General features: G+C 46.8%; 1 protein-coding gene across 3 annotated transcripts in view; it reads left to right on the plus strand.

Moving 5' to 3' along the window:
* Nucleotides 1-16,769, plus strand: part of SLC26A2 (solute carrier family 26 member 2) — a 96,114-nt gene that overhangs the window by 22,567 nt on the left and 56,778 nt on the right. Inside the window, exon 1 of one of the 3 annotated variants that reach the window (XM_086931607.1) lies at nucleotides 2,916-3,168. The exons of 1 other annotated variant lie outside the window; for it this stretch is intronic. In XM_086931607.1, coding sequence (XP_086787733.1) covers nucleotides 2,959-3,168 — 210 coding nt within the window. In that variant the 5' untranslated portion in view covers nucleotides 2,916-2,958. Of the gene's footprint in view, nucleotides 1-2,915; nucleotides 3,169-6,378; nucleotides 6,476-16,769 lie in introns of those variants that run through there. One more of the 3 variants, XM_086931609.1, reaches the window with a different exon arrangement.

Genomic DNA, 16,769 nt, shown 5'->3' on the forward strand with positions numbered 1-16,769 from the left:
GGTGGTGGTATTGGTGGTGGTGGTGGTATTGGCGGTGGTAGTATTGATGGTGGTGGTGGTGGTATTGGTGGTGGTGTTGTTTTTAATAAAACAGGCTTTTGAAAACAACCAGTCAGGTGGCTTTAGTGCAGATGATGGTGGTATTGGTAGCGGTATTAGTGGTGGTGGTATTGGTGGCATTGGTGGTGGTATTAGTGGTGGTATTGGTGGTGGTATTGATGGTATTGGTGGTGGTATTGGTATTAGCGATGGTACTGGTGGTAGTGGTATTGGTGGTATTGTTGGTGGTGGTGGTATTAGTGGTGGTGGTTTTGATGGTGGTGGTATTGATGGTGGTGGTATTGGCGGTGTTGGTAGTGGTGGTGGTGGTATTGGTGGTGGTGTTGTTGTTAATAAAACAGGCTTTCGAAAACAACCAGTCAGGTGGCTTTAGTGCCGATGACATGTAAGACAGATGTGCTGTTGTCAACTTCAGTCTATTAGCACAGGATTATGTGCTACCTGGAATTCTCATGACTTAATTTGGTAATCATTTCTAAATCCATTTTATTGGTGGTATTGGTGGTGTTGGTATTTGTGGTGGTATTGGTGGTGGAGTTGGTGGTAGTATTGATGGTGGTTTTGGCAGTGGTGGTTGTATTGGATTGGTGGTATTGGTGGTGGTGGTGGTATTGGATTGGAGGTGGTATTGGTGGTGGTGGTATTGGTAGTGATGTTGATATGGGTTGTGGTATTGGTGGTAGTGGTATTGGTGGTGGTGATATTGGGGTGGTATTGGTATTGGTGGTTGTGGTATTGGTGGTGGTATTGGTGATGGTATTGGTGGTGGTGGTATTGACGATGGTGTTGTTTATATTGGTGGTATTGGTGGTGCTGGTATTGGTGGTGATATTGGTGGTGGTGGTATTGATGGTATTGGTATTGGTATTGGTATTGGCGATGGTACTGGAGGTGGTGGTATTGGTGGTATTGGTGGTGGTATTGGTGGTGGTGGTGGTGTTGGTGGTGGTGGTTTTGGTGGTATTGATGGTGGTGGTATTGGTGGTGGTGGTATTGGTGGTGGTGGTGTTGTTGTTAATAAAACAGGCTTTTGAGAACAACCCCTCAGGTGGCTTTAGTGCAAATGACATGTAACACAGATGTGCTGTTGTCAGCTTCAGCCTATTAGCACAGGATTATGTGCCACCTAGAATTTGCTAATCATTTCTCAATCCGTTTTATTGGTGGTATTGGTGGTGGTATTCGTGGTGGTTTTGGTGGTGGTGGTATTGGGATTGGAAGAAGTAGTGGTGGTGGTATTGGTGGTGGTGGTGGTGGTATTGGTAGTGGTGGTGATATTGGTGGTGGTGGTATTGGTAATGGTGGTGGTGGCATTGGTGGTGGTGTTAATGGTAATGGTATTGTTATTGGTGATTGTGGTGGTGGTATTGGTGGTGTTGGTATTGGTGGTGGTGGTAATATTGGTGGTGGTGGTATTGGTTGGTGTATTGGTGGTGGTGGTATCATCTGGGACCTAGTACGCATTTGGAGAGCACAGGAATAGCAAACTGCTTTTTCATATCTGCCTGGTTAGTTACCAATGCAAAATAAACCTCATTTATGGTATACTTTCCATTAATGGTAGCAATGCTAAAGCCTAGAGATGTTTTTCTAAATGAAATTCACCTGGACTGACACACGAAACAGGTGTAATGTCACACTTGTTAAGGTGGAACAGAAGATATGAGTTACTTTGAAATTATCCTTCTGAAACTTCTATTTATCGGGTCTTGAGAATAAAGAACTTCTTAACTCTGCCATCTCTGATTTAAAAATAGACCTTCAAAAATCGAAAACTAGTAATGCTGCTTGTCCTGAGCTCTAAGTCAACATTCAGCGAAAGACCGCTTCTTCTAACACTATCACACATGGTATAAGCTCAGTATTGTGAACTGTGCCTGATGTAAACTATCAAATCCTGCTTAGTGAGTAGGTGTACTAGTCTTTATTCCTGAAGTAAGTGCGGACACATGACTGTGTGATCAATACTGCTATATATTATACAAACCAAAGAACATAAACCTTTTTTGACTTGTGTCAGCTATCTATTTTAGAATTGTGTGACCTCTTCAGACGGCCTTTTGTCCTGAAGTTTTGCTCTGAATTTCGACCATTTCTCTTGAATTTTTTTGTTACTGACCAGAATCTGCATAATTGGTTGGTTGTTATCTTAGTGCCACAGCTTTGCGATATTTGAGTCGGGCAACACCACTATGCCATTCTTCTATAGAATACCTAACAGGTGTTGTGTTGCATTGAGGGAGGGGCAGGAGTACATTGTGGATTATTTGAGGCCTTCATATGTAGTATGTTTTCTCTGCCATTTCGTTTCCGGAGCTTCAAATGAGGAACAAAGCACATAAAGTAAAAAAAGAAATGTAAAAAAACAAATGTACCCATAATAGGTTACCAATTACAACTACCGGGCGCGTGCCAGGCCGCCCGTGCCCGCTGGTAACCCTGCCGAACAGGCCGAACCCAGCCTCATTCACAAAAGCAAATACAGAACCGGACTCCGGGGAAACCGATTACCCAGCCTGGCTGACCGCCTTATGGACGGGCTTAAAAATAGTCCCAGATCAGGTCGGCCTGCTGTTGCACGCGCGTCTTAGACGGGAGCTTCTTGAAAGTCCGGTAGGACTGGGAGACTGTTAATTACGCTGCTAATTAAGTGTCAGAACGAAGCCTGACTCTGTTCCATCCGTACCTGCTTATCAAAGACGTGCAGTCTGTCGAAAGAGATGCCTGTGACTCCGAAGTCCGCTGTCGCTTTAAAACGGATGTTGATTTTGACACTGAGCACACATATCGGGTACCACCCTCCACCCTCCCTGCCCCGGCAACTCTGAGGCTGGGGTCCCAGTGCAAGAGGAAACGCTGAGTCTGGGGTGAGCTTATTCCGGACCCTGGAACACTTACATGAATGCAGCTAGTGTGCTGTACACGTGTCTCTCACAGGCCAGTCCCCTCCCCGCGTCTTTGCCTCAAGGGGAGGCCCGTGGGTGGGGCCACCGAGCCTCGGAGGGCCTAGCCGGGCCGCCGAGGCCACTGCCTTTCACAGGGGTTGGAAAGCGACAGCGGGGAACGGCGGCGGGGTGTGCGTCAAGGCACTTCAGCGCCAGCGCTACGGTGAGTGTCTGAAAAGTTAGTGTCACCTTTAATTGCAGGTTTAATTAATTGCAGGTTTATATAGCGCTAGGATCGACTCCCGGAGGAGTATCTCCGCGCTTCGACCGCTGCGAAACCCTTCCTGGCTTCCCTGAGAGATGGTCCCTTAGTGGGTATCTCCAGGGTGAGACCAGGCATCCCCGGCGGTCTGGTGGGGCCGTTAGTGAAGATGAGGCAAGCTAATGCCCAGAGTTGCCGAGTGTGATCGCTGATCAGAGTGGGCACCGAGGCGAGAGAATTATCGAGTCCGCTGACCCTGGTCCAGAAACCTGCCGCGTCGGGAATCGAACCCTGGTCCCGGGCCGTCCTCTGCTCTCGGGTCTGCCGCCTCTAACCAGTGAGCCACACTACTTCGCTGTCCTTTGAATATCATGTTCTCAAAAGAATTACAGTATTGCACTATTTATCGCTTTATTAGCTTTATCTGTATAGCGCTTCGTACCATGATGCAGGTGTCTAAGCACTTTCGTGAACCCTTGAGGCAGTAAGACCTTTCGAGGTTGACAGTGTTAATGCAATTTAGTTGTAGAAACAAAGTTATTATTAATAACGCCTCAAGGACGCAGACGCAAGGCAAGGACGTAACTTGGCTGTAAAAAGATATGCACTTATAAATTACTCTTAATGAAAAGAAAAGTTGGTCGCATTAGCCATAGTAGCTTTTCTACTTTTAAATGACTGCATGAAAAAAAGCCAATTTATGTTTGTTTTACTAAATATGGCGTTTTATAATATTCCCATATATTTATTCGGAAACATATTGGGTTTTTGGCATGAGTTCTTATAGCGCATGCCTGTATCCGAGTGACCTCTAAGTGGTTGAGAGAATGTACAGGATGCTCCTGGCGCTTGGTAGTTAGTGGTACTGAATTGAGAGAGGTGGTATCTGAAGCCCTTCGCTGTAGTGACAGCTAACTATGACCTCCGATGCCAGACTCTTTCTAGGCCCTCCAGCGGCTGTCCCTGTTGCGGGTCAGGTGTACCACCTACGCAGTGCTCATCAAGGCATATTTTTCTTCCTGATCACCACTGCCATCTCCTCACAAACCATCAATGCAGAAAACGAGAAGAGAGTTCACTGTCAGTGCTGCCCCTCCATTCCTTGGCCTCTCCGCTGAGGTTGTGTTGTAATGTAACTTCTTTTATACCTGCTTTACTATAACATAATTATCCCTTGTATTTCTTTCATCCTTTTACCTCCTGTTGGCATTTCCCTCTTTCCTTCCCTTGGTTCACCGCTACCCCCTACATTCCAATGTTCTTGGAATGTTCGGGAGCTCACCTTAGAATGTTGGTGATAGATATTCCGTCGCTGTGAGGTGACTTGGAGCCGGTGTAAGTTGGACAATAAGCGCCTCTTCTACCCTCGCCTGGCCTGGAGAGTATTATTACAGGCTGCCATGTCGTTATTCGATTAATCACGCTGTTCCTATCCATCTTTAGCCCTCCCAATAGATCGATATTGCTGAATACCTTGCATGATATGGCGGGGCGCTCCATGTTTGTGGACGTTAAGAAGAATTGGCATTGCCAGAGTGGGGAACCGGTAACATTAAAGGTGCATGGCATGTTGCACCAGACTAGGCCTGTTCAATAGTCATCGTTTTTTTCAAATTCTGTGCTAAGGGGCGCTTCAGGTGTTGCTCGTTCTGTGAAGTTTCCAGTACTTGTTCCCTAACAGTGCCGGGTCTCGCGCGCTTGCTGCCCCGGCCTCCCATCACACCATTCTTCTGCTGCATGTCTTTAAGAGAGCCCCTCCTCTCGGTAGCCCCTGTGAGGGACGCACAGTGTATATACTGAAGTGATTTTCTGTGTTCATATGTATACTTTGGAGATCGGACCGCACCGATTGGTTTTAATATAGGGGCGGGAGTTGGGCCTTGTCAGCCGGGGTAAGTGGCTGTGAATTGTTCCTATGAACGATTCACACTGGCGGCCTTTGAGACCTACTCACTGTACTACCTTCTACAAGTGTGAGCAGGCACGCGCCACAGAGGAGACCTCGTGGCTCCCCCTTCACCTGGACTTTACTTTTTAGTTTGGGCCTAGAGACCGCTTTCGTGGTTTCCATATTTTCATGTAATACAAAGCAAATACATACAAATACACCCATACAAACAAAGGTGATTAATATTAGCCATCCTAATCAATGGATTATTAGGTTGTCTTTAACACTTTGTTTCCTTTCTCCCAGTTATACAGCATAGGGCAATGGGTCCCCCCGCTTAGCCATTATCTCTCTCATAGTGTGAGGGATTGCACTTGAACTGAGCACATGTGCACCTCCGCCTAAAAAAAGAAGTGCGCCTCAGTGGCAGGCCGGTAGACCCAACACTTTGCCAGTCCATATTCATTTCTATTCTTTAACCTCTATTTTGAGTCCCCCTTATGTGTTTAGCATATGTCTTCAAGTTACAGTTACTTAACGCCAATATTGTTCTAATAAGGATCATATTTTCCTGTGAAGTGCGTTCAAATTAAAGGGTTTCTATTACCTGTTTTACATGGCTGGGAGAACATACGTGTACTTCTGTATCATCAACACCATTTACAGTGGTTATTATTTTTGTACTTATTTTAATGAAAATGTAAGGCAGGCAGATGGCTATGAAGTTTGGGCAAGGTTATTTTTTGTGCGTTTCTTTCTTTTTTTTGTTGCTCTATTCTTAAAAGAAAGCAATAATCCTACACATTTGCCAGGGCCAGACTGACTGGCTTTTGTCATGCCTACATTTACACTTTGATACATGTAGTTTTGCTTTTCTGTTGAAAATGCAGTAACTTTTATTGGCTAACAAACTGAGTTTACCAACAAGAGCAATGGGGAAAATAACCCAGGATAAGACGGAAACCAAAATGCACCTACTGCCTCGGAGCTGGGCACACAAAGGGGCAGTTCTTATCGGGCCTCGCATCTTACGTTCTGTGAGGTTCTGACAGCTGCGCAAACACGACACTCTGCGTGTCACAAGAGCTAACACAACCACTAGATAGCACTGCGGTCCAAAGTCTGGGAATTATTTATTTCCATGGTGCCCAGTAATCTGCAATATTCGCTATCGAGGGTGCTGACGGCGTGAACGTGAGCGCGGCGTGCACCCGTCGTGAGTCGGGAGGGAGGAGCCCTGCTGCTGCCATGTGTGACCCTGGGCAGGTCAGCCAAGCTCAGTCATTAGAGCTGGTACTTGAACGTGGCTGCGCCGTCACTGACATGGAGGGGCTTGCTTGCTTCTTCTAAAAGAAGGTGGCCGCTTCGACACTGTTTCAGGTTAGAGATACTTTCAGATGAGTTGCTCCCTGAATTTGCTGGCAAAGGGCAGTATTTATGGGCATATAATAATGACCATCCCCAGACGGAGCTATGTGTTTAATTTAAAGATGGTTATATTACAGAAGTCAAACCAGTTCTTGTCAGGGCCAGTTTTAGCGTTAATGGCGCCCGGTGCGACAATTTGCTTGTCTCCCCCCCTCCCTCCCCCAATTACCTTCTCCTTCACCGATTCCCTCATGACCACCCTCCAACGGCGCCCCACTTCACTACTTATTCCCGCTCTCACAGTTACTTCTTTATAGCCCTACTTACCCCAATGTAGAGCGTCAAGACGCCTCACATCACAAACGCGTTATACAGAGACAATGAGTCATACAAGTGTGCAGGGGCAGCACTAGGCTCATGGCGGCCCTGGGCAGGGAGCTTGGTAGGGTGCCCTGGAAGAGGGGCGGGTGTTTGGAAGGGGAACAGAGCCGGAGGCCGCCAAATCCCTGCCAGGGACCGCCACGCAAATATGTATCCATCCTCAGAGGATTATTATATTAAGGATATATATTGGCGTGGTGCAGAGGCACAACTAGAGCCAAATTTCGGGGGGGGGGGGGCTAAGAAAAAATTTCGGGGGGGCTGAACCTTCAATCAGTAGGCAGAGTGGAGCTGCAGGGGCTCTTAGAAGAGGAAACAACTGCAAGGCCTAATTAACATTCAAATGGCCTTTTAAAGACCTGTGTAACGTTCGGGGGCTCTGTGTGTGCCCGGGACCTGTCTCTTCCCGGGCTGCCACACACGACGGCGGGGGGGCTGAAGCCCGGTGAGTTCAATGGGTGTTGCGCGCCTGGCGTGGTGGCCCTGTGCAGGTGCACAGCTTGCACATGCCTAAGGCCGCCCCTGAAGTGTGTAAATCAATGTATAGGAAATGTTAGGTAAGACAATGAGAACTACGAGGTGCAGTAGTCACGCCATCCATACTGATAAGCATTATATGTTAAGAGAGTTTGGTCTGGAGCAAGGACGGGGCAGATCTAAGTTTTCTCGCAGTGTCGTAATCAAGGTTGCTGTGCTGCGTTTTGTGAAAGGAAGAGAGTACCTTCTTTTCTAGTGCTGGCATACCTCTGGCTGCATTTGCCAATGCATAAACCCTTGCACCATAGAACAAGAATGTGTGTGAGATTTTACGCATATGTTTTATACTGTAATCTGTAACTGTTCAGATACAAAATTATATGCTATGAGAAAGTTGACCATTTCACCACTTTATATGTGTGCTGTATGTAGTGCCACTGGAATTATGTGACAGGGTTGAGTAAAATATGCAGCAAGAAATTCAAATTATGCAGCGTAGTATTACTTCATTATCTGGTCATTTTTAAACCTCTAATGCTATCTAGTTACTGGGTGCACCTAATTAGATAATTAGTACAAGTTTAACACCCAAATATAGCAATAAGTAACAGACAGGTGACTTGTCAACCTTTGCAAAGGGCCTTACAGTGTGGGGTAACACACATTTTTAGAATCTTTTGAACCATTTGAGGTAGAAACCAATTTTTATCTCTTAAAACCTGCAGATTATGTGTCAGAAGGTGGATCATGTGGCAAATGGGGCAAATCTATAAATATGCAAAAAATACTAAGGCAGCATAATCGCACAATTTCAGTGGCCTGGCTGTACAGTGCAGCACACATGCAAAGATAGAAAAGGTCGGAGAAAAGAAATATTTTCTAGAACTTAATATCTGCCTCGGACGCATTTGTTTTTGATGCAAATCTGTTTCTACCAAAGTAAGTAGGATTAGTGGCCGAATCCATGGATGGGTGTATAGTAACACCATGTACCATATGGTAACCTATTATTGTTGGGTAGTCAAGTATTTTAGTATTTGTGGTCTCTTGAGGTAATGATAGGTAGGTCTAAATGATGGTGGGGGAATTCCTCCTTTTCAAATTAGTGCCCTCACACACCCTTGCAAGTGTCATGCTTCATCTTTTGGGCTTTGCTCCTTGTGGGGGTGGCGCTGCTGTCCCCCACGGGCCCCACGAGAGGGCTCTTTGTCAGAGATCTTTTTAAGGAGGTGCAGCAGTTGTGCGGTGGGTGTGTGGACCTAAAAAAGTGGTGAATGAAATTAATGTAATGTGCCCGGAAATAATTTGAATTCGGGGGCCCGGAAGGTAAGGTTAAAGCATTATAGGATGGGAGCCTCTCCATAAAGCAAATATTGCGGAGAAAAAAAATGTTCCTGATGCTCTCAAGCCGTGGAAGTGAGTGAAGTGGGTGTAGCTAGGTCAACATGTTTCGCACATCATGTGGGTCCTTAATGGATCCCTGTGCGCTTCGTCAGGACGTGAGGTGAAGTGAAAAGTGAAAAGAAATTGGGAAACAGGGAAGAGACACTCTATGATCCCATATTACCTACAATGAGGTTTAGTGCATCTTAGAACTAGAAGGAACGCCTCTTTCGCATAACTTACGCCCAACCCCTATATTTGTGAGGATAAGCTTATTTACTTAACTCCGTTCAGCCGGAGTTTACTACCCCCCACCCTGCCCCTCTCCCGGCTCACCGCCCGCAGCACTCCCACGAAGAGCTGCCACTGGAGGTGTCATACTAATAAAATTATTGTACTACCCAAAGGAACCCTTTTTAGCAATCTTTAAATAACAAAAGTTGGAGGAAAAAAACATTAAGGTTCTAAAACTTATGCTTGCAATTTGCTTGCTAAATTATACAATAAGTGATGGATTGAATGCTTGAATTAATCTCAGACACTGGTGATTACTCGGGGCTGTACACATGTCCATCGTTATTTTGCACACCATGTCACCTCAGTTTGGACCCAGTCATTTTCGAATCCGTCTTGACCTTGCTCTAATGGAACAGTCCAGCCTAAACTGTCAGACCGGATCCTCCCAGAACCAGAACACAAGCAAACGAAGACCAGTGTCGCCCTAGTTAGGACTCATCAGCCAGGTATAACTTTCATTCAGTTATAGAGTGTGCAAAGGAATTTTTGTGCACATTGCTTGCAGCGCTTTGATGGCAGTTTATTGCTCAGTGTGCTCGATTAGAAAGATTTAATTTATAAACAACTATCTACGTAAACTAAAAATCTGTGATCTGCATGTTGCACATTGTGATTTGCAGCAGGACTGTTAACCCTCCATGCTACTTTATCATGAGTCACAACTGTGACTAGACAACTCATGGATCTCTCCATTGAGTGCATCAACCACCAAAATGTCTGTGCACTTGTTATTAACCCAGACAAATGCTGGGCCCAAAAAGATCTCTGCAGGCTTCTCTTATCGCGCCTCAACCTCTTATGCAAAGGGGCCCTCTCAAGCTTGGCACCCTGCGAGACGGCACCGGTCGCACCGCCCTAAAGCTGGCACTAGTTTCTGTTCTCTACCCTGACACTACACCAGCACTCAACTTTGTGACATGCAAGTTCTTAGTAGATGCATGTCTTTACAGCAGGTGCGTAAGTCAACAAACTGCCCTACTATTATAAGCCTGGTACATGAGCAGAGAACGTTCTGAAACGTCATAGACCGATTTGAAACATCATTGCCCAGAAGTGCTCCCTAGGTATTGCACAGGTGTGTGTAGCTGTACATAGGTGTGTCTAACGACTCAGCCTGAAGCTTAGCAGCAGAGATCAGCTTTAATGATGGCACTGTAGCACCCTGGAGAATATTTAATTAAAAGATGTTGGCTTCCTAATTGGAGCAACCGGATATTACAGATCTGTTGAGGCATACTGGCCTTTATGTCCCATTGGAAAACCACGCTGCGCTCTTCAAACGCTCGGATGGCTGGTCAAAAGGTCACTGACGCGCCACTCTCAGCACAGTATAAACCCTGTAACAGGTAGGCTATGTTGCTAAGTGTTTTATTCACCTGATAAAGGTTCCTTTGAGTAACCCGAAGGCCACGGATTCACATTTTCTTTGCTTTAATCATTTTTCATCTTTCCCAGGTTAATAATACACGATAGCGCTGAGTAGGGTAAAAGTAATATCTCTTAAAGCAGCGCTTTGGAACATCGAAATTGTCAATTTTGCATAACTCTTGTATCGAAGGCACACAATTTTAGAAACTTTCTTGTTGAGGTATACAATCTTAGAAAAAACAGAAATTGGACATCCATTTATGGCCATCATCACCAACTCCACCCTAATTTGCCACAGTCATGCTTAGTTCTAATGTGACCGAGGATGTGCTATGGTTCCAGTGTGATGTTAACGATATTTGGCTATTTTCCCATATTTCCTGCACAGTATATAAACCTGTTGAAGGCAAGTTCGTGGAACAAGCACCTTTCCAGGACTATATTTTTTTGAGGCATGAAGGGCTTTTTCGGCTCTGGGAGGGGAGACCTTATTCCTGCTGCGACTCACATATCCGCAGACTGTTCAAATTGCCCCTACAATTTTTTCAGGCTGCATTTGTTGACGCTAGCCATTCATTCATGAACTTACTAGAAAAGGCCGATACAGAATATTTAAGCCACTGCCTTGGGTGATCGGATTCTTTCAGTATCGGGCAGTGACCCTCTGTGGGACTGTGGAATGCGTGGCATGTTAAACAATCAGATTTCTATTTGAGATTGAAATGTAAGTTAAGGAATCCGCTCTCAAGTTTGAATGATGTATACTTATTTTTGAAGATCCAGTATTAAACAAAATAATATATAAAAAACTACTGAACAGGTTCACACCAAAGCACAACAATTATTGGCTAGCCCAGTAGGTGTATTGTCTGTGATACCTGGGTGTAGAGCTATTGACCTTGCCAGTGCTTTTCTGGTTTTGCTAACGCTTAAGGCAAAACCATTCAAAGAAAGCCCCTTTGAATGGGTTTTGTTCTACTTTATCATGGTTCAAAGATGCCCCCCCTGCATTATTAGCAGACAGGCCATAATGATAAGGGGTAAAGTTGGCATAATGAAGCAACCAGATAAAAGAATAGGGATGGCAAAGGGGAGGGAGCCAAAGCATCACACACAGCCCGGCTTAGCGCCCCGTGGCAGGACAGGCATAGGGCCTGGCCACAGGCCGGGTTTGACAATGCTTAAAACCTGGATATTCGATAAGTAAACCTCCCCCCCTTCCTCAAGCGCCTTGAGACCCTCTGGGTATGTAGTGCGCTATATACATTTTGACTTGACTTGACAATGCACTGAATAGACTAGTCTCCCCCAGGGTTTTGGCTTCAGGGCAGGGCTCCAAACCCCGCTGCCCACACTGTCAAAGGTTTTGCGCAGCTGCCTTCGACGGTGCGCAGCAGGGGTTTGGGCCAAGGTCACGCACAGCTTGGCTTGACTGCCCCACAGAGGGTTGTCACAGGGACTTGCCGAAGGCCATTCCCCACTGCGCAACTTGGCAAAGTGATGACAAACATGGGGGTCTACTGGACCGATCAGGTCCCCATCTATGCAATAGCAGAAAATTGCAGTAGGTGGTAATTTGTAACCTGCATCCAGTGCCACTGAAATTATGCAGCAAAGGAGGGCCAAATTATCTGGCATGGTTGACTAAATTGTGCGTCAAGAAAGGGCAAATTATGTGCCATAATGCAGCCCATTTAGTGACAGTATTATTTAATTATTTTGTAATTTCTACACATGTTTACTCTCTGGATTGTACTAGTTTTACACCTAGATATAAGAATAAGCAACAGAAAGGTGACCAGCCAAATTTGCAAACAGCTTACACTCCCCAGCAAAAAGCATAGCTGCGTTTTTTAGTTACTTTTGAACCAACTGAGCTGGAAACACATTTCTTTACCCTGCACTGTGTTCTGAGAAATCATTTGATTTCAGGTGTCATAATTGTTGTTATCAATGCTATAACTTATCCTATATGCAAGGGTATAACTAGTGCATGGAGAAGAGGCGAGTTATGGTTAATGTAGTTTGCCAAGTGAGGTGACAAGACGGAGGTGCGCTACTTGAAATAGTTTGAAGGTGGTGCGCAATAATAGGTTAAGTTATAACTATAATTTTAGAATTTCTAATATTTCTGTAGTTTAAGTCGGGTTTGTATACAAGGAAGAAATAAAGTTTTCCTAACTATAACGTATCCCAACCTTTGTTTTTTTTCATGGAATTACAATGGTTTTTACATTTCGAATAAAATGTTTTTAATATTTTTACCATTTACTGTTGTAGAGTAGAGTGTCATTAAGTCAAGTGTGGTACAGTGGAGGATAGTGATGTAAAGTGTACTGTTGTACAGTATAGTATCTTGGAGTGGAGTAGAGTGGATTAAGGTAGAGTTACTGAAGTGGTGTAGACTGAAGTGACATAGAGTAGAGTGGAGTGGCGTGCAAAGGTATAGTGTATATCAGAGTGGCGTAGAGTGGATTGGTATAGAGTGGGAAAGAATAGAGTGGAGTGCCATAGACTGGACGGTCGTACAGTGTAGTTGCATATAGTGTAATAGCATATACTGGAATGGTGTGCAGTGGAGTGGGGTACAGTGGAATAGCGTAGAGTGGAGTGGCATAGGATGAAGTGGTGTACAATGGAGTGGTATAGAGTGGACTTGTATAGAGTGGAGTGAGGCACAGTGTAGTGGTGTAAAGTTGAATAGCACAGAGTGGACTGGTGTACAGTGGAGTGGCGTACAGCTGAATAGCGTAAAGTGGAGTGTGGTAGAGTGGAGTGGTGTACAGTGAAGTAGCATATAGTGAAGTAGTGTTGAGTGAAATATTGTTGAGTATAGTGGCGTTAAGTCTAGTGATGTACAGTGGCATGGTAAATAGTGGAATAGGGTAAAGGTAAAGTACAGTGTCAAACAATGGAATAGCGTAGACTGTAGAAGCGTGGAGTGGCTTGTACAGTGTAATAGCATACAGTAGATTGTGTAGAATGGAGTAGCGTATACTGCAGTTCAATTGAGTGGTGTTCAGTGGAATAGCATAGAGTGCAGTGGTAAACACTGAAGTGGCGCAGGGTGGAATAGGATAGAGTACCATAGTGTAGAGTTTAGTGCCCTAGAGTGAAGTTGAGTGTCACCACAACACCACAATGGCAATTTTGGACCATATTACACAGTTGTTTGTAAGTTGTGGTGACATCGTAAGCCAGGAGGCCAAAGACTGAATGGCTTGTTAATTTCATCAGAACCCCAAGATGACAATGTGGGACCATATTACACGTGGTAACCATTATGTATTTTGGCTAACGCCAAGACGCTTTCAGGCATACATCGTGCTTTAAAAAAAATCTAATCTAATGAATCATTCTCCTCGTTACTCGATATTTATAAATGTTTTGTCGCCCAACAGTGACAATGGTGACGTGTTTAAGTGTACAAAACACTCAAATCAGTAAATAAAACAAAGGCAGTATCTGATAGAGACATCTAGCCACAGATTCCTTAACTTAGAATATCTCCCCAGGCGTCAGATTGGATCTGAAAAATCTTTTTTCCCCAGCAATACCTCTGCACACCGGGAGGCGGTGCGTCCCGGCTCCATCCTGACGTTGTCCACGGAAGTGACTTCAACGGAGCCGTATAAGCCCCAACCAGCGTGCTGACGTCAGTTTTCTTCTTTTCCGCATCCTAACGCGGATCGGGGAAAGTAATACCTCAGGCTTGTTATTATTTATTATAGGCCTTTTCGGCGCTTTCACGTCCAGGAACAGTATGTTCGATGCCCTTGTGAGCTGCCGCTCCTGCTCGCGACAGATGCCAGCGACATACCCTCAGGAACTCTGTATATGGTGCTTGGGAGAGTACCATAACTCTGTGGAGTGTGACGTTTGCCGGATGGTGCTGCTGTCTGCCAGGATGTCCCAAACGGACCCTTCACGACGCAGGTCTCCTTCTCCAGCGGAGTCGTCCACGCGAAAGGGCCGGTCCCGGTGCCATCGCCATCATTCACCTACCTCTGGTAAGCATTTCCCCGCCTCCCTGGAGCACGTCCGAGCCCCACGGGGGGGTAGGGACTCGGGTTAGGACACAGCCGGCGGGTTTACCCTCGGCTCCAACTGAGTGCCCTAACTCTGACACTAGAGTCGCCTCAGGTAAGCATTTGCCCCCTCTCCCTGGCGCTCCTTCGGGCCCCATAGGGGGGTAGGGACACAGGTTTGGACGCCGCCGGCGGGTCTATGCCAGTCCGACTCCGAGAGGTCGAGGCCTTTTCGGATGTCGCCGACACCGGCTCGACTCAGACGTTTGGGACCTTTTTCGGATGTCACCGATGCCGGCTCGACTCGGGGAGTCGAGGCCTTCGGAGGTCGCCGGCTCGACGCGAGGCTTTTTTGGAGCCACGCCATCTCCACTCAAAGGATCGAGGCCTCTTCGGAGGTCGCTGGTTCGACTCGAGGAGTCCAGACCTTTTCGGAGGTCACCGATGCCGGCACGACTCAAGGCCTTTTTCGGAGGTCGCTGGCTCGACTCAAGGAGTCTGGGCCTCTTTGGAGGTCGTCGAGGCCGGCTCGACTCGAGGAGTCGAGGCCTCTTCGGAGGTCGCCGTGGCCGGCACCACTCGAGGGGTCGAGGACTTTTCGGAGATCGCCGGCTCGACTCGGGCGGTAGAGGCCTTTTCGGAGGTCGCCGACGCTTGCTCTACTCCGCCAGTCGGGGCCTTTTCAAAGGTCTCCGACGCCTGCTCGGCGTCGCCTCGACGCCAATCGACGCCGATAATGTCTCCAGCTTTTGTGGTGGAGGATTTGGTCTCTGTGGGTTCGCCACCCTCTGAGTCATTTCACTGCCCTCCGGAGCAGGCGCCAGTGGAGCATTGTCCTACTCATCCTGCTGCTGAGCCTCTATTAAGTGGCCGGTTTAGCTTGCGTCCATCACTTACTGAGGACTTGCCTTCACCGCCTTGCGGGGCCAGGGAGGCTAGTGGACGTTCGTCAGGGCTGTACTAGGCTGCAGACATTTTAAGGATGGAGCCGCCCTCAGTCTCTAGGCCTTCAGAGCCTTTGCTCTATTTTCTCCACCAAGGCGCGGGAACATGGCACCATTGTTACCTTTTGCGGAGTCATTGTTTGACATTCTTCTCTGAATGTGGGCACTGCTCTCCTTGGGGGACAATGTGGATCATGCTGTGGCACATCAGCTGGTTCCCACTGACCCCGCCTGTTTGACCCTTCATCCTTGAGCTGGAGGACTTGTGCTTCAGGCAGCTCTCTCTGTGCCTCCTGTTCCTTTGCATCCTCCCACTCTGGAGTCTCGGTGGTTGGCGTCATAAGGCCGCGATGTGTTTGTATCCGCCAGCTTGAGACTCCAGACTCTCAGCACATTATGTGTATTTGCTCGGGCTACATTTGCCCTTTGGGTCGCTGTTGACCGGCTCCTCACCTCTTTCCTGGAGTTCTCTCGTGTTGATCTGAGCTGCTTATTCAGTGATAGCCATGATATGGCGCACTTTTCAATTCGGTCTGCCATGGACACCATGAACCCTGTGTGTCATACTTTGGCCAGGTAGGTTGCCATACGCCGCCATGCATGGTTGCGTGAGAACGTTTTCCCAGAGCATGTTTAGGAGCGGCCATTCAATGGGTTCACTCTTTTTGAGCCCATGCTGCTTCGGCGGTCAGGTACCTCCTGTATATGTATCTCTTTTCTGTTACCCGTCATGGGCCGCAGATGCTCTGGGTTATGTAGCTGCTCAGCCTTGGTGTTTATTTATTCTGGTACAGCCGGTTGTGCTGTGTTTACCTTTCCTTTGAGCCTCTGCCTACGAGCTTGTCTCAAGAGGGACCCTTCTTTTGTAGGGTTGTGCCTTACCCTATGTTGGGTATTTGTTGGCAATCATATTGCTACTATTCTTTGCCCAGGAACTTTGGCGAACCTCTGGTGAGTTCCATAGGATTGGTTTCTCTCCAAGGGGTACGATTGGTTGTCTACGGTTGGGCTGTAATACATCCCCACCTCCGTAGGGAGTTTTGTCACCCTGGCGTGTTCCTACCTCACTGTGCACATCTTGCCTGTCTATCGGTGGGCATGTGCCCCGGGGGGTGGGGGGGCAGGTCTTCCCTGGAACGGTCTCCAGTTCCTTGCTTCTTGCAAGGCACTGGGCTGCTTTGTCCCTTCCTGCCCTGTGCATATTCCTAGTTCTTAAGGAGTGGCTCTGGTCTCTGCCTTTCTGTCTCTTGATATGTGCTCCACCCCTGATGTTTTTTCTGGGTGTGAGTTCTTACTCCTATTATGGCACAGGTGCTTCTTTAGGTGGCATTACTGTGTGTGTATTCTTCTCGACGTTCTCCATTTTGGTAGGTGGTGTTGGTCCAGGCTTCTGTCTGTGCCTCCTTTCTATCCTTTATGGGCAGTCTT

This window comes from Lissotriton vulgaris, chromosome 7 (genome assembly GCF_964263255.1).
Source record: "Lissotriton vulgaris chromosome 7, aLisVul1.2, whole genome shotgun sequence".
In the NCBI taxonomy this organism is placed as follows: domain Eukaryota; kingdom Metazoa; phylum Chordata; class Amphibia; order Caudata; family Salamandridae; genus Lissotriton; species Lissotriton vulgaris.